This window comes from Sander vitreus, chromosome 3, assembly GCF_031162955.1.
Source record: "Sander vitreus isolate 19-12246 chromosome 3, sanVit1, whole genome shotgun sequence".
Taxonomy (NCBI): Eukaryota; Metazoa; Chordata; class Actinopteri; order Perciformes; family Percidae; genus Sander; species Sander vitreus.
In genome coordinates, this window is record NC_135857.1 from 819,853 (window position 1) to 843,354 (window position 23,502).

The following is a 23,502-nucleotide window of genomic DNA, read 5'->3' on the forward strand; positions in this document are numbered from 1 at the left end:
TATTTTGTACAGTGGCCGCCACCTGGTGATAACAGTCTGAGGGCAGGTTTAGCTCAGATTAAAATGATCAAATGTGCCTTTGAATGATTGCACATAATCACTCTAATAATAATTTCCGATCTAAATCTTGTGGAAAAAAAAGTATTGCTCTCATTTTACCCAAATATGCATTTGACACATACCTTAGACAATTTTTTTATTCAATTGATTTATATGTCACGTTTGTTGGCAAGGGGAATACAAAGGCAAGAAAATAAAGCAATATAGTGAAAGCAATAAAACATGAGTGCAATTCCATTTATGCATCCTAAATTCAATCTAAAAAATGCCAGTGTTATCGTTGCACACATTGTGACCCACACTAACATAAAATTGCACCAAACTGGTGGGAGGAAAGACATTCAATTCTATCCACAAAAATAAAGTCAAAACAATATAAATTAAGGAAACTTTACAATAAAAGCACCCCATACATATTATCAGAGTGAAAAAAAACATTTTAACTCCATGCAGCCTTCTTTTACATCACCAGCAGAGGGTAGCACTGACCTAACTAACAGGAGTATTAAGGGATTTTCTCTTTCTCAAACCTGAGATTTAAAAAGCCTTTCTGTACTTCTGCTTCACTTTATTTAGCTGTTGCTGGACAGCTTCTCTGTCAGTCAGTGTTGTATTCAAGTCTATTTTTCCATCAGATATGCACACAATCACTGATGCTGTAACACAATCAACTGGTTCTCAAAATGTTTCACGTTAGGACGGTTCCCAACATGTTAAAAAGTGTAGAATTACTGCATGTACTTGACAACGTGTTGAAGTAGACATATGGTCTAGTCGTATGCTTTAGGTAGTCTGGACTATGCTCTTGCAACAAGCCTATCTGCGGCCATGTTTGTTGTGGTGATCATGGTAACGGTAAGGGCCACTCAGAGTGTTTAGGAAGAGTGCAGAATAAAGCCCTTTGAATTCTGGGAAAAGCCAGCTTCAGGTGGACCTGTGAAAACATTACTTAAACCTTTCTGCTTTCCTGGTTTGTTATGTTTGTGATTTGACTGTACAAAAAAACCCATCAAACTGAAAAATATATATCTATGATTTGCATAGGACATAAAATGAATAATTTTCTGCACTGGTAGCTACAGTATGTGTTTCTATAAATAAGCCTAGAGTTGTTGCAAACCTTTTGTTGACAAAAGGGTGTCCATTTTTTTAATTAAATAAACTTGTGGTCTTACATACTCAGTTTTCTGTCTAAATATACTGTAGCTATAACTGTTTTTAATGGTATAAATCCTTGCAATGAAACAAATAAGAGCTTCAGAAAAACAGCATTTTGCTTTTCATCAAAGCCAAGGGAGAATAATCAAGTCCTGCTGTTTAGTGAACACACAGGAATGTGCAATATGCATCCAGTATACATCCTGTTATATTTTCTGTGTCAGTGTTTGCTTGGAGAGTGTGTCCGTTTGTAGCCTATTCACTTCGGGGAACTGGAAGGAAAAGATTTGTGATCAAGCAGAGATATTATTCCTCTGTCATACCCTTATTTTTCTCTCTCACAGATCCCTTTATTTAATCTGCAGGTTGCCCCCCAAAAAGGTCACAACAATGCTTATAGGGTCCAAGCTCATAAGGGGAATTTGAATACTATGTTTTAATACTTCACTCGGTTTTAAGATGAGTTATGATGACCTAATTAGACACATAGATCTGAGTGGTATGCAGGAAGCGTTGGTTGTGTGAGTTCAGACAAATTCTGGAGCAGACGTGTTCCCAATCGCTTGGCGTGCAGAGTGTGATTAATGACGGCCAGCCTCTGAAGCTCAATAAGAGGCTGACAGATCTGGTTCATCTGTTCCAGCCAGTTATTGAAAGAGTCTCCCACAGGCAGCAATGACCACATCGTCCAGTCAGCTGGAAATAAACAGGCACACTCACAATGACTGGTTCCTTTGACTCATAGCACCAGTCTGAGCTGCTGTCCTGAGGTGTGACAGAATAACGCCAAACAAAATCTCTGTAATATCTGTTGAACTCAGATATTACCTTTAAAGTCACATGTACAATGCCACATGCTCTGTATCTGCTTGTTCTTCCATGCATTTCATGGAAGCATTATCACATTTAAATTGACTTGAATATTTAAATCCAAAAACAGCATTTTATTTTTTGGCTGCAACATTACAAACAGAAATGTCTACACATTGTGCTGTGATTCAGGCACATTAGGTATCTTTGTAAACTTCTGCATCTACAAATTAGAAATAAAGTTCTTAGAGTCTGCACAAAGTACAGCTGTGTTGATTTTTATAGACAGAACCTAGAGTGGGCCCAGTGTAGGAAAAGGGCTGCATCAGTTTTTAAGCAAGCAGGAGAGGCAAACATCCTTGCACAGTTCACTGAAACCAGCACAGTGTGCAAAGGCAGAGGCCTCACTCCATCTGCAGGAACTGGCCAGTAAGAGCAAGAGAGCATTTGGTCTCTGGGGGCTGATTGCCAAATGCCCTAGTCCACTTCTACCCCGCCTCTCAGCCTTGTGCCATCCATATCCACTGCAGCACTGTACGCTTCAGGCTCCCTGGGACCTGGGGCTCCAATCACAGATGCAGGCTGCCCCATAACTGCTTTAACCTCCCCTGCCTGTGTGCTCACTTTCTGGCTTCCTCCTTCTCTCCACCCGCAAGTGTGCCTCTCAATTGTAGAGGCTGGCTCTTGCAAGGGGCCCAGCTATCACTCCACCCCTCTCACTCACTCTTCAGGATTCAGGCTGCAGCGATGGTGGAACTCTTGGCCGTGCTCATGGATCCATTTGTTTGCCACTGGAACATAAAGAAAGATGCAAACTGTTTTAATATTTTAAAGACAGATGGGGAAAATCTGCATAAATGAAAGTTGCCTTTGCATCTTTTAAATACTAGAATACTTGGCTTCAAGGCATTCACATTAATCTCTGATTATGTATGAGTAATTGCTTTAAACAACATAGCCACCAAATGCTTCTGCAGCTGCTTTGTGATGATTAATATTAAGATAGTTTAACTGGGTCCCTAAAACACATTTTGGGAGATTGATGTCTGGGCCAACTGACAGATGTTCAGCTTCCTAGATGAGCGCTCAGTGTCTGAACTGCACTTTGGAACATTTCTAAATGCATAAGGCAACGCAGATGTTGCCTAGCTCCTGTATGACAGGAAAGCTGAACACTGGAAACGGACCATGATAGTGATGCAAAAAAAACCTAATCTGTTTAAAAGAGAACAAGGACTCCTGTGCCTTGCTACTTTCCATATTCACATCCCTTTTTGGTTCCTTTAACAGCATCATCACATCATACTGGATCTACTGACTCTTACCCCATTTGTCCCCTATAAGTACAGGGCAGCCGGCATGCAGTGTGTCTGCGTCTCCTTGACCATTTCTATGGAGATTCCACCAGAAAATGGCAGCTTTCTGTGAAATGAAAAACATGAATCACGTAAGAAACTAAAAAAAGTTGCAACTAACAATTATTATCGATAATGATGACAATTACTTTCTTGGTTAATCTTTTGGTCAATTTTGTTGTACAACAGTCCAAAATATACTATATGAGATACAGAAAAGCTAGGTTTGTCATTTTTGCTTGAAAATTTAGCAAAACAATGAATCAATTACTACAACACTTAATTATCTAATTCATCTTTAATCTAAATATCCTAGGCAGACCCGGATTTCATAAGTAGTAGTTACACTATTTTATTAGTTATTTTCTCTATAAACAGCCAGGAAGTGAGATTAATAAAATGAAAGGTGAGGGGTTTAAACCCCAAGGATGGCCTGGAAAACCTTCCACTGCAGCTCATTTATCAATGAAAATACACCTTCAACCTCCACTGAGGCTCAACTATACAACAGCACCATTGTAAATTTTTTTTAAATCTCATGGCTGTTGTTGCTATGATCTGACCTTTTAGCATTTTGACAGCTGCGCCAGAGAATGTGAGTAAGGCGCGGAGTGAAGTGAAAATAATCTAGATCGAGGCAAAAAATTACACGAAGACAAAAGAGGCTGCTTTTCGCTTATCTTCTACATTTGCAGAGTTTACCTCCACGACGGGAACGCTGAAGTTGGCGTAGATGAAGGCTGTGCACCCACCTGCCTCGACAGAGCTGAGCTGTGGAAAAGGACATTCCTTCAGAGTTGTGTCTTGTGTTTATGTGCTTGTGTTATGAAAAGCCACTGTCCTCTGCACGGTTTTCAAAGTCTTGCAAAAAGCCATTTTAGTCACTATCAAATGTTCACATGGGTTGTTCTTAATGAACATAGCAATACTAATGACGTATAATGTTGCAAAATAGCTAAAAAAAAAAAAAGGTATGTAACAGATTAGTTAGTAAAAATTGCTTTAATAAAAGGAAGATATGGAATATGGAAGAAGGCTGTTCTGGAGTCCAAAGACAGAGTTTGATTTCAGTTTGTTGCATGGCAGAACATCCATAAAAGTATAATTTAAGCACTGAGGTCACATCTAAGCTGAGTTTCTCAGGCACGTTGGTCCAAAGTCTTGCAGCATTCATGGCAAAGGCCTGACCTCTGTGTTTTTAATTTAGACTTTGGAACAGCAACCTGCCCAAGGACCTCTGGCTGCTTTCTGGATCAAACAGGGTCATAAGATGGTTTTACTCACATATATCATAAAGGTTGCCACTCGATTCCCAGTTTTCAGCTTGAACACGGGACTTGAGGGCGACTGGAAAATGTATAACAGTTGATACTGATTAATGTAAGCACAGACAACATGCACAGTCTAGCAATTCCAAGTGCTGGAATGTGTTAAACAAGTCCAACAATCAACTTACTGTAGCATGGTCAAAGTGAGGCTCATAATGGCCACCAATCCCATAATTCACTACTTGGAGGTACTCGCCATATGGATGCATCACATTCAGACCTGTGAGCATGGAGATCCTCTGGTCCAGCTTCCCTACAGTGGAGTGTGCTGAGCCCTTCAGCCATGCACTAGAAAAATGACATTGATAAATAGCGACTTAAGAGGCAAAAGTATATCTAACAATTTGCAAGCCGTTTAGGGTTTTAAGTTTAATTTATAACTACAAGTGTTATAAGTAACCATTTGTTGCAAGTCATTTGTACCTCTTGCTGATGCGGTACTCTGCCGTTGCTTGTTTCTCTCCAGCTGCCACCACAGATCGTTTCAACTTGTCAGCAAAGACAGAAAACAGCATTTTATGAGTGTGTGATTGTTACAGCAGCCAAGCTTTGATGACCAGCTGCAGGCCCTGACAAAATGCGAGTAATAGCATGAAAACTCGCTCCAATGACGTATTCGAAAGAAAGACTGAGGGATAGGAGGTTCAGATGACCATCTTGCCCTGGAGGTATATTACTTTCATCTTATCTTCACCTTGTCAGCATGCATCTCAAAGTCTCAGTCTGGAAGGGAGTCTCGGAAAGTCTGCCCTTCTTAAAATTAAGCCGCCGATTTATTTGGACTGCAGAAACGTCACATTCTGCTTATTTCATACTGTAAATGTTTTCCCAATTTGCAACATGTGCATACACTGGTACGTTTTCTGCAGTAAACCGGTAACACGATATTTCTGATTCATTTTGCAGATCCTTCTCCTGATGACTTCCAGGCAACGTATGGCCATCAGAGACATTACATCATTTAACTCAAAAAAGGACTTCCACAAGAGGGAAAATGCTTAACACACACACCTAATTTCACACATGAAATCATCATCAAGAAAGCAATACAATGACATCTGTTAACTCCAAACAGTGCGAACCGTGCTCATGCTTAACGAATGCTGCCCACTGATCCAAACTAATACCGTACCCTGGGCCTGTTTTCAATAAACCCACAGGCTGACATAATGATGAAATAAGTACAGGGGTTTCCATCTGAGCAAAGCATGGAAAACTCCTTGAACAATGCCAAAACCTCACAGAAACTATAACGCACAAATTGACTTTGCCCACCAAATATTCCCTAAAGTAACTGAGCCAGCTCTGAGAACTGTGCACTGTTGCTTTCCACTAAATGAGCAGAAAAGCGATAGTTGCTTACATATAGATACTGAGGCTCCATGAGTGGACTGTATATCAGTGGAGCCCAGCAGGGTTATTTGGACAGTTTGAGGCGCTGAGCCAAGTTTTTATAGTAATGTATCCTTCATGCCTTACTAAATGTTTGAAAGCAGACCAACTCTTCCTCCACAGGGTCTTTCCAATAAGAGAAGGTTGGCTTCAACCCCAGCAGCCAGCGAGACCCACAGCAGAGCAGATTATCAACACACACACGAGGGCAAAGGGAAAATAGAAACAGTATGCTGGAACAGACTACAGCAGGGCTCGGGAACTGAGGATCGTGGAACTCGGGGACTGCCTGCAGGCAGCAGCAACGACGGTGGATCCCTCTGGTGGCCGGCGGCGAAGGCGAAACCCATCCGGCGGCCGAGCATGAAGGTGGAATCTCTGTGGGCCAAGCAGGACGACGAAGACAGAGCCCCTCAAGCGGCCGAACAGGTCGGTGAAGACAGAGCCCTTCTGGAGGCCGAGCAGGACGGCAAAGGATGAGTTCCTCGAAAGGGCGGACAGGATCACGAAGATCTCAGGAGGTCAAGCAGGACGGCGGAGGAGAGCAGACTCTGGGAGAACGGTCATCGAAGACTCTTGACGGCTGGACGTCAGCTTAGGAACAATGGTCAACTCCGACTTGAGAACACTGGTAGATTCAGGAACAGTAACTGGTCAGCTAGGGCTCAGGAACACTGATCAGGGGTCAGGCACACTGGTCAGGCTCAGGCCCAACAAGAGGTTGATGCAGGGCATGGCGCTGGGAGCCAGGTTTTCCTTTCCTCCGTCTTCGGCCTCCACGAGTCCCAGGAAATATAGCCAGACGGGTCCCCTCAAAGGACTGCTTGCTGTTGGGGATACCTGCTAGATAGGTAGTAGTTGAGCAAACAGAAAAAAGTTCCAGGGAAGCAGGCTGGGTCAGGAACAAAGAACCTGTAGCTAGGAAGCTAGTAGGCTGAGAAACATGCAGACTGGTTGTCTGCTGCACATGTGGCTCGGAAAGGCCGTCAGGCTTGGAGACAGAGAGGCGAGTTGGCTGCTGAAACTCTGGAAGGCTGACAGGATTGGAGACTGGAAAGCTAAATTCTCTTTCAGTAGCCTGCCAGCGAGCCTCCATGATGCTCCTAGCAAGGACAGGATCCTTCTCATACAGCCCGCGAAAAAATTCAATCATGAATTCACCATTAGAGTCCAACGGGTGAATGAGAGACTCACAAACTGCTGGGTCCATTTGGGGTCGGATTCTGTCACGGGATACAGAAAATGGAAGACCCAAACGCAGTAATACAGAATAAAGAATTTAATGGCAAAACTTACAAAAGGTGTCCAGAGGTTGGCAGGCAAATACAGAAGCAGGTACAAGCAGAATCCCAAAAACAGGAACAGGAAAAACACAGAACAGTGGCAAGCAATCCACTGACAAGGACAACCGAGAAACACCAAACAGAACACACAGCAACAGAATACAATGATCCGACAAAGACAGAACAGAGACTAAATAAACCAGATAACGAGGACTAGCAAGGGACAGGTGACACTAGGCTGGGCAAACAGGTGAAACACATAAGACAATCACAAGGGCCGGAAAACTAAAGACAGGAAGTAAAGTAGACAAGACAAGGGAGACAAGAGATTTCAAAATAAAACAGGAAACAGAACATAACAGAAACTCACAATCATGACAACCAGAGCCAACATCAACAGAGGGTAATTTCCTAGTGGAAAGCCACAAAGACATAATATATCCCAAACAACAATATGAACAAAGACACATAAAAAACATATCTGGTAATTGTGTCTTAATTGTAGAAGATTGATTTCAACAGACTCTTTTGAACTTTTTGTGAGTCCCATGAGAGAAAATTCTACAAACATGGGATTACAAAACTATTTGATGACCTAATTGGATAAACTGCAGTGTTGACTGTAAAAACATGGCTCTATTTATTAATTCCCAAAAAGCTGATGTGTTGTAGACATGTGTTTTTTATTTTTTAACTTGCAAGTGATGAGGAAAATGCACTTACTCCTGGCTGGGCGGTCCTCTTGATGTCCTCAGCCTCTGTGTCAGTGATGAAGCTGTGGTACAGGACCACGTATGGCCGCAGGCTCAGCACTTCACGTCTCACCGGCAGCAGTAGCAGTCCAGGATTCCCATTGGTGAAGTAGTCACAGAATAGTCTGGGGTTTTCAAAAAGCATTGGCTGCTGGGAGAAACAGGCATCTGAAGTCAATTAACAAGATCAAGACAATACATTTTCATCTGCAAACAATTACTCTTTGCATTGTTCTCTCTCCACAAAAGAAAATCTGACTTCAGAATAATTCTATTTTTTTATGGACTAGGAAACTCCAATTACAAACTATTGGATAAAGGTTCAAACTTTGTCAAATATGTGACAAACTATTTGGAGCTGTTTAAAGGAAAATGAAAAACATTAAAAAAAGACTTATTTTTGCAGTTATCTTTAGCCAAAGCAGGTATAATGTTCAGTTCAGTGCATGCTGTTTGGTGCATGCTGGCGTTAACATTTAGCTAAAAGCACCACTAGCATGGCTGTATACTATTGTCTATGTGATTTAAATAAAGAAATCATCACAAACTGCTCTGGAATAACAAATATAACAACACAAGGAAAAAATGCATTTTCTCAAAGCCTCTTTCTACATATAAGTTGCTCCCTGGGTTGACATACTGTGAGTCACTGCTGCTTTTCAACATTGGACTACAGATGAAAAATCGTCTTCTGGCTAATTCGAGCATTTTTAACCCATGTATAATGTGTTCTATTCATTTGCACTGCCCCCTTCTAAAATAAACTGAATTGAACATAAAATGTACAATGGCAGATGACCAACATATGAAAAATAAGATTTATTGGTATGTCACAGGAGGACTAGACATGCTATTGAAAAAGCTAAATTTGAATGCACATTTGGTTGTTATTATACAATTAAGAATGCTCTGGTTGTTGTATTCACTTATCTATGATCCCTTTCAGATATTATCCTTATACACGCATGTGTTGAGAACGCTGTGATGAATACCTGAGAGCCTTGGGTCTGGCAGAGCCTCTCATAAGTGTCCCTGGTCCTTAAATTATTGGAGGTGGGTCTCCTCAGCCCATCGCCTCTTATTGATATGGGTGGACTCGTACCCAGCAGCTTCTCGTATTTCTCAACATTCTGCAAAACTCTTCCGTTCATTGGATCTGAGAAGAAACGTGTAAATACTGTAGATTATAGGGCATGTTTTTTTGTTTTTTTTATTACAGTGGAGGCTTCAGTTTAGAGGTGCAAGTTCTTAGAAGTAAAGAGGGTTATAATGCACCACAGACCGGATTAAAGTAAAGGGACAAGTTAAATGAAAAGAATTACCATGGTTCAGTAACTCCCAAGATAGACTGAGAGCGTAGGAAATGTTTCCTGTCTGAAACAATAAAAGGAATTTAAGACAAGTGCAATCCACCGATCATCTTCCAAATGTGCATGTGCTTCTACCTACTTTGAAGTGAGAAAAGGCCAGGTGATCCAGAGCATCCTCTAAAGTCCCTTCATTCTCAGGGCTCCACTCGCCTCCTGTTCCCCTGAAGAGACGCACCGACTCCTCCAACCACTGGACAGAGTGGTAGTAGTCCTCCTGCTCGTAGGCCACCTGTGTAAAGAAACACCTGGGTTACAGCCAGTCTTTCCGAAGGTGGACCAAGAGTCTGCATGTTCGTACAATATAAATAGTACTACTTTCTCAACCTGGTCTACTGTCAGCATGTCAAGCGAGATTACACCTGTCTGACTTTTTAAGCAAGTACATTGTGGATAAAGAAAAGTAAAGAAAACACTGTAGAGTCATGAACAGGGGCTACAGTCTCTCTTCAGCTGTTCTGAATCCCCTTTTGTAGCTGAATTGTCTTGATTAAGTAGGTGCTGACTACAGGCCGGACAGCACCCACAGAAAGAGGGTGACATGTGGCTCCCCCGCGTCACAGATTATATCAACAACCCCTGACACAAACAAAAATGCCAGTGTACCATTTATCCCCCAAAAAACACACTCTCAACTAATCACACATACCAAGTTATCTACTCTACCACTCACCCAGTTCACAACATTGCACCCCGTAATTTGGGAGCTGTTAATCTCTAAAGAACCAATTCATTCTTAAAAATAGTTTAGTATTCTGCAGATCTCAGAATAGCCTGAGGGAAATACCTTTAATCTGCTTTAAAATGCCTCCAAATGAAACCGACAAGCTACAAACCCTTTTTAACAGGAGAGGTCTAAGAGCCATATAAAAGCATGTTTTACTGACAACACCCTCAAACTAAGCAACTCTGTTAAAAGATGCTTTTAGATAATCTCAGCCTCAGTACAAGTAAAGGCAAGCTCTGCTCTTTGCTCTGAACGCTTTTGTTGCGTGAGATAATGTCTTTTCCACACAAGAGGATGTCTCTCCCACACAGTGCCCTGCCCTTATACATCACCACTGTACATAAACAGTGGAATTTTAGTGGGGAGACCTTTTTCTTCTTCTTTCATACTTGCATAATAGTATCTTCACATGTCTCACATTCCCAGGCACGCAATGGAAAGAATTCCACTTTTTCTAGGCTGACTGGATGGATGCCCACCACACAATGACTGACAGGTTTGGAATCAAAGTATTTTGCAGACATTTGGAATGGGATGTTAATCAAGGACGGACTTTTTCACAGTAAAATCTTCCAAATATTTTTCAAATTCATTACTTTACTCAGATCTGGTTCAGAGAGCAGTACCATATTTAGGGAGACTCCACCAAACTGTGCACTAGAGTCTAATAAAGACAATGCAAATTGCCCAGGTGTTTGGGGATGGTACACTCCAAATGAGGGCAGACACCAATACTCCTTGTCATCCTGAAGAGGAGGTGCCCGCTCTGCATCTATGCATGTTGCCATTTATTACAAGGATACAGTCTTTAGTCCTCAGTGTAATACAACTTATATTGTTATGTGTATGTGTTCATATTTGATATAATGCATTTAGTCAATTTAACTCAGCTAGCCATTTAAGTTTGTGTAGCCTAGACAGATGGGTTACATCTGTTGAAGGAGCTGAGGGGATTACAATTACATTTAACTGGAACAATTGATACAATTTCATGTGACAAATTAAATTAATTGATTGATTGAATTGATTGATTGCCTTTACATTCATACTCTAACACTTAACTGGTGTATATGCCTGCTCATGTTTTAATGATGTGATGTGGGCCATTTTTCTGCAAATTGAGTACTTTGACTTTGGATACTTTTTAGCTTATTATGCTTCTGTTCTTTTACTTAGGTAGGCTTTTGAGGACAGGACTTTTACTTGTAATGGAGTATTTTTAGATTGTGCTATTGGTACTTTTTCCTCAGTAAAGAATCTGATTACATCTTCCACCAAAAGAAAATCAAGTAAAAACAACAGGAGGAAACAATAAAGGAAAATAATGGATTGCGTACCTTTCCAACCAGAAAGCAGTCATCACCAGACAGCGGGACAGACACTGCAGGCAGGTAGATATCAATAGGCTTGCCTTTAGTGACTCTTTGGAAACAACCACGCACAAGGCTTGCAACTTGGAGAGCATACACATCCTGCAGCCTCATCAACCCCTTGGCGGCCCCCTGGAGGTCTTCCAGTTTGGGCAGATCGGCCTCTTCCTCCTCATAACTGGACCTGAGGGCTGGAGAGCAGAGGGCCAAAAGGTGAACTGGGGGGGTTGGGTGGTGACAGCTGAGAAGAGGAGGGGGGTCGGGGTTTAGTTATCACCACCAGATGTGTCTGTAAAGAAGGTATTAAGCCAACCTTGTATGTTCTCCAGGGCTTCGTTGCTGTAGACTACATTCAGCCACTCGGAATGTAGCCGCTTGATCAGGGTGAATGCCACCAGCGGGTTGGCCATCGCTGTTGCCGGGCCTTTGTAAAGTTCAGTGTGCAGGTCTAACACTTTGGCATAAAAGCTGTTGGGGGGGGGGGAGGGTGAATTGTTGTTACAAGAAGTATGGAGAGACAGAGTGCTAGGACAGTTTCACATTCAGCAAGTGAGTCCTGGGAACATTGAGGTGCTCTTGAAAAAAAAGAAAATCATTGAAAAAAGCTCTTTCGCAGAGCAAGGCTTTATTTAGTCCGGTATATTGGTTTAAAAGACTGACCAATTACTACCTTACAAGGCAGACATAGTAAAAACCATTGATTAAAACTGGTACTTTATATAGACGATACACTGGAAAGCTTTCATATATATATATATATATATATATATATATATATATATATATATATATATATATATATATCATCCCAAAGCGTATCACTCAAGATGATGACCATCATTGGGCACAATTAAGAGGGCCGTTTATAGAAATGGTTGATAATTGGTCAGGATAATTTAGGTTTTTATACTTTATATATGAGGGATTGAAAGCTATATCTGCAAAGTTTACCTCTATTATATCATCACCATGACATATTGTTGAAACAGATGAATAAAGCTGATGCATGACTATACTTTCCAACCTCACACCACAAAAGCCTCTACAATTAAGCAGCTGTTTCCAATTTCATGGTCAAAAGGGCTCCTGAAGAAAATTAGAGGCAAAAAAACTGTTGAATCATAATCATAAATTGGGGGAAGTGATTTGTTATGTTTCCAGCATAAAGAAGGTTTCTGAGTGGAAACAAGTCCAGTGATAAAAACCTTCGTCCTGTAAAGAGGCACCCTAAAACCGAACTTGCACTGTGTTATTCCCATGAGTTTGGACAGTGAAGACAAATATCTTCAGCTGGTAATCAGACATGAACCAATAATGTCATCAGGTGACATGTTTTGCTTTGGTGGGCTCATGCAATTTTTGTATAATTTCATCCAAATGAGGTTTATTTAAATGCAGGATTCCCAGCTGTGGGTCTGAAAATGTGACCATATCCTAGTTAAACCCCCACATGTGCTCTTATCATGTGCAAACACTTGTTCCATTATTACTCACTGTCTGTGGAGGGGCTACAGGATTTGTCACAGTCTTTACTATTAAGAGACTTTTCTTGAACTAAGAAAAACTGTGAATAAGTCTTTACATTCTTCACAGACAGTTCAGATTTTGTCAGGATTTTGCACCCACAAATCTCTGAGAAAATCAATGAATAGTGTAGGCTAACTCCATGTCCTCACGCATGCCACTCACCGCTTGATGTCCTCCAGTCTCTCAAACTCGTGGTCGATATAAATTCTCAAGTAATCGATCAGCTTCCGTTCAACACTGATCGCCTGCTTCACGTTCAGCAGCGACGTGTACATTTCCCCTAAAGACACGGGAATCACAGCTACAGTCAGGAGACTCCAGCTGAAGCAAACCCATGTGGGATACTTCATCTCCACCGCAGATAATAAACGTATTGCCTCTTTTGTGGAGTAGCTTCAGTGAGTGGGCTCCTCTCTCACTGCTCGGAACCTACTGACGATCCTCAGGATTTACAAGAGTGCCTCTAAATTCCTCACGGGGGTCTCCCTCATCTGCTCTGACATCAGCTTTCTCCTTCTCTGTGGGACTGACCTGCAGCCTGAATTCAGTCAGGACAATTAGTTTCTCATTATAGCACAGCATTATATTTACGCGATTAATAACAGGAATACATCAAACTTTATGGAGTTGGGTCCAGCGCCAGTTTGTGCAGACTGGTTCTGATTAAACGAGCTAAACATTTAGTTTGAGCTTTGATTGATGCAAATAAATGATGGAAATTGATTAAACCAGGATGTAATCTATTCACCTCTTTCATTTAACTATTTTCTATTGCTTTAAAGTGACCGACTAGGGCAAGTAATTTGCTGAATGACAAAGCATTAGGTAATGAGTTTGGAGTCAGTGTGACACCTGCTGGTGAATCCCCTGAATAACAACCAAACTGCCATTTTAACACTGCACAATTTGAGTGACTTTATTGTAGTGCTGAATCTTAGAAAAATATAGGCTATATATTAAAATGTTATTATTGTTATTATTATTATTATTATTATTATTATTATGTGATGCGCTAGATGGTAACAAAACAAACAAGGAGCCTATGCAAGGGATTTACAAGTGACCACTTTACTGTAATATTTTCCACCAAAACAAACTCTCATCATTCCTCATATCATTTCATAATTCACTAAGTGATATGTATGCACAACAATGCACAACAAAGTTCATTATGTGGTCTTTTACACTGGTAGGTGCAAATATAAAATCAGTACATAAAAGATTGATACATAGGCCTACATAAATGACCTATTCACAGGTAAAATTTGCACTCTGTATTACTTATAATTCTGATATTAATATGACAGTATTACCTCCATACAATAAGTATATAAAAAACACAAGACCTGTAACATCATCTTCATCACTTTTGACCAGTATCAAACATGGTAACTACAAGTTGCATGCATGCATTCAACAACACCGGGGAACAGTTTGGGCATTCACAAGCAGTATCAGTGTAGTGATCTACAATAATCTGCAAGCTTTTTTGTGATTTTAGGCTAATAAATATGTGTTATACAGTCTAACCGTAGTGGATTACAGAAAGCTGGAAGCATTAGCTTACCTGCTCCAACCCAGTCACACAGTTAATCAGAAACCCTGCATGATCAGCGCTGCATGCATATTGAGACAATGAGAGGTTATATTCCAGAAGCAGCTGCCAGACTTTATGTAAGATACCTTAAATTCACTCACTCAATTGAGAAATCTTTATTGATGCTGCTGGCACAGAAATACGGTCACTGCCTGGTTTATGTTTAACAGCAGTAGTGACAGTGGGTTCTGCAGGTCTGATAGTGCTGACTGGAACTCCAAAAAAAGGATTGAACGGTTTCATGCGTGCATAATACACTGTCATAAATATTCCCACTTTTCTCACTTTGTTTAACAGTAATAAATAAATAACATTACTGACTGTGGCAGGCAAGAAAAATATGAATTGCTAAGTTTGTTATTTAAACTCAAGACTTTTCAGTACCTTCCAATTCCTTTTTTGAGGAAACTGTACTCACTGCTTTTTAAGACTTTTCAAGACCTGCAGAAACTCTGTTTTAACATCACAAATAGATCTTTTGACATTTGTACTCTAGGTTTGAGAACTCTGTCAAAACTAGGGGTGCACCGATCCGATATTAAGATCGGATATCAGTCCCGATATTGACAAAATAGCTGGATCGGGGATTTGAAAAATTAACAGATCCATGGGCCAATCCAGTTTTGTTAGTTTTTTCAATACATTACATCTATGTTATTTTGTCTTAGTTAGGAAAGTAGTGTTTAGTTAGGAAAGTCTTGTGCCTTTATTGTCTTCCACATGGTGGAAGGAAGGTATAAGGTGGAAGGTATACAGTGTATTATTAATTCAACAATGGTATTGGATCGGTATTGGGTATTGACAGATACACAAAGCCCAGGCATCGGTGTCAGTATCGGGACTGAAAAGGTTGGATCGGTGCATCCCTAGTCAAAACTACATCAGCCAGTTCACGTTGTCCTGCAGCTTGCCTCTCACACCCAGTTTGACTTTGTTTGAGCAGCAGAGAAATGTTTTCTCGATGCAGCCCCTGACACTCTGATCTCTAAAGCCGTAGATGAGCGGGCTGAGAAAGCGTGGAATAAGGATGAAACAGAAATAATTAAAAAAGGCAATGTCCTCTGGCAGCCAGTTGACATGCAGCACTATGAGATTTTCAGTAATGGGGAGAGTGAAGGCCAACATGCACAGCAGCAGCTGAAAGCCGTGGAGCAGCACAGTGTGCATGGCTTTGCTCACAGACACTTTATCCTGTCTCAGCTTCCTGGTTTCCAGCAGGATTCTCACATATGTAAAGAGGATGATAACAGCCACTACTGCAAAGAAGAGAATATTTACAGTAGCTTGGAACAATGCCTGGATAGGAGATGCGTTGACAACGATAGATTTGCAAAGTACAGAGGTAGAGAGGATATCTACAGCACGATCTCTTTGCCCAATGGAGTAGTGAATCATGGGGAAGATACAGCTGATGAGCCACAGGGACAGAATAATGATCCAGATACGGTCTGAGCGCCAGGCGGCCGGCCGCTGCAGGGGATACAAGATGGCAACATATCGCTCCAGTGACATGGTGGCCAGGATTAAAGGTGTGTTCTGGAAAGTGGCAGTGGACAGAAACAGCAGAGGAATACAGTAGACAATAGCAAATTTCACCTGACCCATGACAAAGAGGAAGAGCAGCACAGAGGACAAGAGCTGGAGAGTGTCATTGATCAGCATGTAGGCAAACAGGATGTAACGTGAGGTGTCCAAGAACTGCCTGTGAGATGCAAATATGTGCAGCATGACAAGAATGCAGCAGAGGAAGACGCAGAAGAAAGGGATAACCACACACACTTTGATGATCACAGACAGACTTTTGTGGGAGGTTGCATTGCCTGGAAATTCAGTCAGATTCTGCATTCTGCAACTGTGCACTACTAGAGCAAACCTGTTAACAAGAAAATATGTTAAAAGTTCATACACCTACTAAAATACATCCACAAAAAGACACATTGACAAAATTGTATAGGATAGAATGAGAATAGAACTTAGCCAATATGACGAAAGAGCAGCAAACTATTTATAAATGCTTAATAATTCAGTGAAAACCCTCAACTTTGTAAGAGAAGAATGTACTGTGTTGTCTTTCCTTAGCAACCCCCTCCCCCCAGCCTTTAAAACTGACTACTGTGAATGAATATGTACCCAACCTTTAGAATAAAAGAGGCCTCTACGCACCTAAGAATGTCTTCATCAGTCAGAAGAGTTGACCAAGCTTTAGTTTCCTCTTCTTATCATAAAACGTCAATGAAATACATCTCTGGGATGTTCTTCCTTTATAAAGTGTTTGTCCCAATTCACATCTGTTTGACTCAGACCTGATTCCTCCAGAGATACATTGTTTACATGCTAGTGTCATACAGCATGATGTTTCTCATTATCTAATATTCCAGTGGGGAGATGGGATCCTGTTGCAGTATTTGTGGAAGCAATCAAGCAGACACAGTTCACAAAGTATAGCATAAAAATAACTGGTTTTGATCAAAAACAGAAGAATGCATGGTGGCATGGTTACTTTGAGCATAACTGTAAACTTAACTGTATTACAACTATCTGACCGTTGTTCAAGCAAAATGACGGACAACTTGTTCCGTAACTTGGTCCACTTTAATGCCCGCTGCTACAGTAGGAAAACAGAACACAGACAGAGGCCTAATTAGGCCTAACTTTCAACCTTATCGATTTGCCATGATCAAAAGCGACCCTGTTCTGTGGAAAACCAATTAATCTGGCTTGCTCTATCTTAAAAAACCGTCATCTAAAACTTGTATAATTTGTGGTCACTGTGCAGACTCGAGCCGAGACTCTGAGCCGGTGAGCATCTGTGAAAACTAATAGCACTGAACAGTTTTGGGGGAAACTATGTATAACTCCAGGATAGACTGGACAACCACACTGGTAGCTGCGAAACGTCCCTTTTTTGCTGATGCAGAGTTTCACTTAACTGAACCTTTTCCAGCTGGAACAGGGAGCTTCATATTGATTGGTGGCACTGTCCTGATTCTGCTGAGTTGACATTGTCAAGTGAGATGGGTCAGTTGTTCCAGCTGTGTCTTGTGCAAAGCAGTTTGTTAACTGTCCAGCAAAGTGTTTTGGCAGCATCCTGCAGATTATAGAATTGCTGTAGGCCCTACTCGATGATTACTGCTGACTCGTAAGAAATCATCACAGGACAGGCCCAACGCTACATCGCCACCGTGTCTGCTCTACTGCAAGTAAAACACTTTCAAGCTTTGGAAGTAACTACATACATTTACTCCAGTGCTGTAATTGACTATTTCCATTTTATGCTACGTACTTTAACTCACTCCACTACATTTCAGGGGCTAGTAAAGTTACTTGACAGATTCAGATTATTAATACATATAATCAAAAAATAGATTTGTATTCATTATTAAAGATAAAACTAGCCCCCACCTTTACCAGCTGCAGCATTAAAGTACACATTCCTCCTGAGGGTAAAGGTTTTCTGCTGGAGGAAGGAGGCGGTTGCTCAATCAGCCATGTTTTTATTATCAAACAAAATCTTCATTTACCCATGATGCATCGCATCTAATGATAGTCAAGATGTGCAACAAATGAATTTAGACATCAATTTGAAGTCTGACTATTAGTTTAATGTAAGCCACAGTCAAAGCTTATCTTTGTGAAACTGGCCTCAGGAGATAATAAAAAGTGTTGGTAACGCTTTAGATTACAGCCTGCAACGTACAGCGTAATTACTCGGAAATGATGGTGTACCAGTACAGCATGTACCAATACTTATACAATGGGGAGAACAAGTATTTGATACACTGCCGATTTTGCAGGTTTTCCTACTTACAAAGCATGTAGAAGTCTGTATCTTTTATCATAGGTACTCTTCAACTGTGAGTGACGGAATCTAAAAATCCAGAAAATAACATTGTATGATTTTTAAGTAATTAATTTGCATTTTATTGCATGACATAAGTATTTGATACATCAGAAAAGCAGAACTTCATATTTGGTACAGAAACCTTTGTTTGCAATTACAGAGATCATATGTTTCCTGTAGTTCTTGACCAGGTTTGCACACACTGCAGCAGGGATTTTGGCCCACTCCTCCATACAGACCTTCTCCAGATCCTTCAGGTTTCGGGGCTGTCGCTGGGCAATACGGACTTTCAACTCCCTCCAAAGATTGTCTATTGGCTAGGCCACTCCAGGACCTTGAGATGCTTCTTACGGAGCCACTCCTTAGTTGCCCTGGCTGTGTGTTTCGGGTCGTTGTCATGCTGGAAGACCCAGCCACGACCCATCTTCAATGCTCTTACTGAGGGAAGGAGGTTGTTGGCCAAGATCTCGCGATACATGGCCCCATCCATCCTCCCCTCAATACGGTGCAGTCGTCCTGTCCCCTTTGTAGAAAAGCATCCCCAAAGAATGATGTTTCCACCTCCATGCTTCACGGTTGGGATGGTGTTCTTGGGGTTGTACTCGTCCTTCTTCTTCCTCCAAACACGGCGAGTGGAGTTTAGACCAAAAAGCTCTGTTTTTGTCTCATCAGACCACATGACTTTCTCCCATTCCTCCTCTGGATCATCCAGATGCATCCACTTTCTTCATTCGTTTCAGGGTAGATGGAGTGATGAAATGACTTCTGAATCACCAAATAAATCTGAACTTTGAATTTGTTTTAAAATGACCCTGTTTCTAACAGAGCAAACTACATTTTTCATTTATAATTTGGGGATAGTTAAATTAACAGAGTTGTCATGAAGGGTAGACTTAGCTATAGAGACCAAAACCGTTTTTTGAACCAGGCTTTAAACATGTTTTATTCTGCTGTAAAGTTTTTAACCTGGGGGTCTATAGGAATTGACTGACTTCGGCAGCCAGCCTCAAGCGGCCACTCGATGAACTGCAGTTTTTGGAACTTCCACATGCATGTGCATCACTGCTTAGCACGGGAGATTGCCCCTTGGTCGGTACCGAGCATGGATGTATTAATAGTACCGAGACGTCTTCTCTTTTCTGTAACTTCCTCTTAACATTCAACTGAGAGAGCTAAAAAAAACTACAGTAACGTTGGTGTGCTTTGCTACTGATCATTGCTCCAGCAGGTCCTCGAAAAAAGATCGCCTTGTATTCTATTCTTTTATTATAAGTATGATGCCGAATTGGTTTATAATTGTATTTTGTGTCACCAGAGATGGCAAAAGTACTCACCTCCCGTACTCAAGTACAAGTACAGATACTTGTGTTAAAAATACTCTGGTAAAAGTTGAAGTACTGATTTAACTTCTTTACTCAAGTAAAAGTAACAAAGTACAGGCTTGGAAATGTACTTAACGTATAAAAGTAAAAGTAGCCTTGTGAATGACAGCTACCTGGACCACACTAATGTTAGCAGAGTTCAAGCTGAGAAACTTCAGTGGACATGGAGAAAAGGCTCTTTATATGGCATTGGCTACATTTTAAATGGATGTCTGCCAATAGGCCTAAAACATGACATATATGATTATTGTGACAGAGACTGGGACTCCAGCTTAATAAGATCCTGACTGAGTAGAAAGATATGAATTCAATTGTGATTCTGTGAGAATTCACAGATCCAGTTTCTCTTTTTTAATCTTCCCCTTAACATTTAAATGAATCTACATGTATGTGTGTGTGCTCAAATATGGCTTCTGGAACGAAAATAAAGGATAAAATATAAATTACTAAACAGACATTAATTAAGAAGTTCCCTATACTTTTAGAGTTACGCAGCACATTCACCAGGAGTCATTCTTGATGCCTACTATCTCAAACATCTCTCTCAGATAAGGCCAAGGATGATTGGAAATGTCTTGCTGCTTGTCTGCCGAATCTCTGGGATCTCCGTTTTCTTCATTTTCAATCACGTCTCCGTCCATACTACTATGTGCTAATGTTGCCGCCATCAAGCCGCAGTGATTTGCTGCAAATGAATGGCGCCCAATCTGTCGAGTTGTCTTGTAGAGGTGCGTCAAGTGCAACGTATGTTCCCATCCAATTAGATTGAATTCGTTATTGATAACGAGAAAAATAATAACAGTAACTCCACTGAAATTATTTGAAACTAAAGTAACGAGCCAATTTTGTAAAATGTAAGGAGAGGTACCGATATTCGTGTTAAAAATGTAAGGAGTAAAAGCAAAAAGTTGGCACAAAAATAAATAGTAAAGTAAAAATATCTGAAAAATCTACTTGAGTACAGTAACAAAGTATTTGTACTTCGTTACTTCCCATCTCTGTGTGTCACATGCTTTTTGTGAAAAGTTTCAAAATAAAGTTGTGGTCGGGGATGGTTATCTGGCAGTAGACGGTGGGCCAGGTGTCAGTGTTATAGTCATACTGCACCTTGTAATATAGCCTAGAGAATGTAAAGTAGTTACATAATAACTACAGTATAATGTATTTCTAAATTTCTCCCAAATGTCCAGATTATTGCTCAGTGCGTAATATTAGAATAGGTACATAGTAGGTAAAAAATAACTACAGTATAGGTAACGAGTAGGTAAAAAATAACTACAGTATTGGTAGATAAAAAAATAGTATAGGTACCCAGTAGGTAAAAAAGAAGTACAGTATACCTTATTTGTAAGATCCCAAATGTTACTCCCTTATTCCATAACTTATTCCATGTTTTTCCCCAATACCTATGTATAAGTATTGGTAAGTAGCCTACTGTCCTGGTACACCCTTATTCCGGAGTAATTACCCTGTACATTGCGGGCTGTAATATGAAGCATTAGCAGAGTGTTCATTGTCAGCTGTCAGCATCTAATATGTTGAGAGGCTATAAGGTAGAGCTGTTCAAATTATTCTCAATATACTGTTGATATATATGGACTTAACAATGTTGGTTAAGGTGATAAAGTTCAGGCACATAAACAACATGTGTTACTATACTATCAGGCCCATAGCAGGTTCATGGTTAGCAAGTCAGAGTTAAAGGGCGTTGCACTTCAGAGGCTGTTAAAGTCTGTTTGGTTGTTACCATAGAGAGAGGGGGGGGGGGGGGGGGGGTGTTGACAGTCAGTCGATACAAAGATAAGTACTGGATATTTTAGGACGCTGTGTTTCTTTTGGTTGCTTGTTATGTGAATTGTTTTGGATTAGCAAATCAAAAAATGTGCATCACTGAATATCGTGTACATTTTTTGCCACTAACAATGCATTAGAGTAACCACAGGTTCCAGTTTGTTACCTTATGTGTAAGGCTGCTCAGATCTTTTTAAACTGTAGTGCAAAAGGTACACAAACAGCTTGAAAAACACTGATCAGGCACAAGACATGGACATTCACTGCATTATCTTTTTGGACTGTGTTCCAGAGTCACACTCTTACACAACGTTATTGAAGTCAGTAATCAGAGTAGAGGTGTAACCTTCAGGTGCAACATCAGTAATGTTTTGAAGAAGATGATGAAAACCAGAAAGAGATGTTTCTGGAGTGTAAATGACATACTATGAGTGCAGTAAATAAGATGTAACGTGAGGTACTGTGCGATATCTCCAGAGCATGGTTAGACAGCGTGTCCCCTATCCCCTGCTTAGTAATTAACAGACTGGTTGATTATTAACGCAAGGCTCCGGAGTCTAATTGTGCAAACTGAAGTTTACATTTGTTTGTCAAACAAGTTGACTCCGTTGAGAGCAGTTCACTGGGGCTCATCAGCTCTGTACGCATGTCCTGCGTCAGTAATCAGGACTGCAGGGGATTGGAGCAAAATCTGTGTCCAAAACAAACTTTCGGCCTCTGAACCCCAGTGGACGCCACCTCAGCAGATAACAGTATTTGCAGGCTATCAGACAGAATGAGTGATATTGCCAAACTTTGGGCAGCAAGAATTTTAGGGAAATATGAAATGGCATGAAGAAGTGACAAATAGGCTACAACTAAGGTTTTGTCTGTAAAGCTGAGAAGAGGGATGTGAATTAAAATTGTCATGCTCTTACTTATAGTCCGTCTGAAGTCACCTCCATTATAGTGTTGTGATCATAGGTCATGATGTTGTTCCTAAGGCCATCAAAATGTAAAGAGCATCATTTAGTATTATCCAGCTTCTATGTGTGCTTGTTTTGTTATTTTTGATGATAATGTGGCAACAGGCTAGTGTTATCAGAGACACAAAACAACAAATAGGCCTCATAGCAAGAAGGTGCCTGACTTTAATATAAAGGAGTTTGCATGTTTTGCCCATGTTTATACATTTCATCTAGGTGCCGTGGTTTCTTCCCATTTTCCAAAGACATGCAGGTCTGGTGGATCAGCAATGTATCTGCCTGTAGGTGTAGTTGTGTGTGAAGGTAATTGTCTAGTAGGTATGTAGATAGATATGCAATAACACAGTTTCATTAGGCTTTCCATTTTCTTTTGTAGATTTTCTGTAAATTTGTTTAAAGTTTGCGTTACATTTCAAAGGAAACACGCCTTTTTTGCTCTATCTTTGACTGGACTGGAAGGGCGAGTGTTAGCCCTAAGAAAGCGAAAGTCTGTCACTGAGTCTGTCCATGAGTGATGAAATCACACCATTAGTCGAAGTGAGTGTGATGACTTGAATGTTTGTGTTTCGTTGCCCTTTCAAAATGAATTTCCGCTACACAGACTTTTGCCTCCACTATAGCCCAATCCATCAGCTGATTAACTTCCTCAATACATGGTTGTTGTTGTTGTTGATGATGCTGCCTCCTGCTCCTGATGCACGGCACGCCACTGTGTGTGTGTGTGTGTGTGTGTGTGTGTGTGTGTGTGTGTGTGTAGTAAAGTACAGTTTGAGTCAGATAACTAGTCAAGTGACTAG

General features: G+C 40.8%; 2 protein-coding genes across 3 annotated transcripts; both read right to left on the bottom strand.

Annotated features, from left to right (window-relative positions):
• Positions 1-189: 189 nt before the first annotated feature.
• Positions 190-13,591, bottom strand: p4ha3 (prolyl 4-hydroxylase, alpha polypeptide III). Of its 2 annotated transcripts, none has more exons than XM_078245573.1 (13): positions 13,292-13,591; positions 11,916-12,070; positions 11,570-11,793; positions 9,588-9,737; positions 9,461-9,512; positions 9,131-9,294; positions 8,110-8,286; positions 5,135-5,199; positions 4,840-4,999; positions 4,668-4,730; positions 4,086-4,154; positions 3,354-3,450; positions 190-2,819 (listed from the first exon to the last, which is right to left on the bottom strand). In XM_078245573.1, the coding sequence occupies exons 1-13, from the start codon at positions 13,477-13,479 to the stop codon at positions 2,749-2,751; spliced, it is 1,635 nt and encodes a 544-aa protein (XP_078101699.1). In that variant the 5' UTR covers positions 13,480-13,591; the 3' UTR covers positions 190-2,748. The 2 variants fall into 2 exon arrangements, with proteins under 2 accessions (XP_078101699.1, XP_078101697.1); XM_078245571.1 differs by having other exon boundaries at positions 8,110-8,289.
• A 2,011-nt stretch (positions 13,592-15,602) lies between these two features.
• Positions 15,603-16,571, bottom strand: or95a1 (odorant receptor, family 95, subfamily A, member 1). The gene has a single exon (XM_078244765.1). It carries the CDS (start codon positions 16,569-16,571, stop codon positions 15,603-15,605), a length of 969 nt encoding a protein of 322 aa, XP_078100891.1.
• Between the last annotated feature and the right edge of the window lie 6,931 nt (positions 16,572-23,502).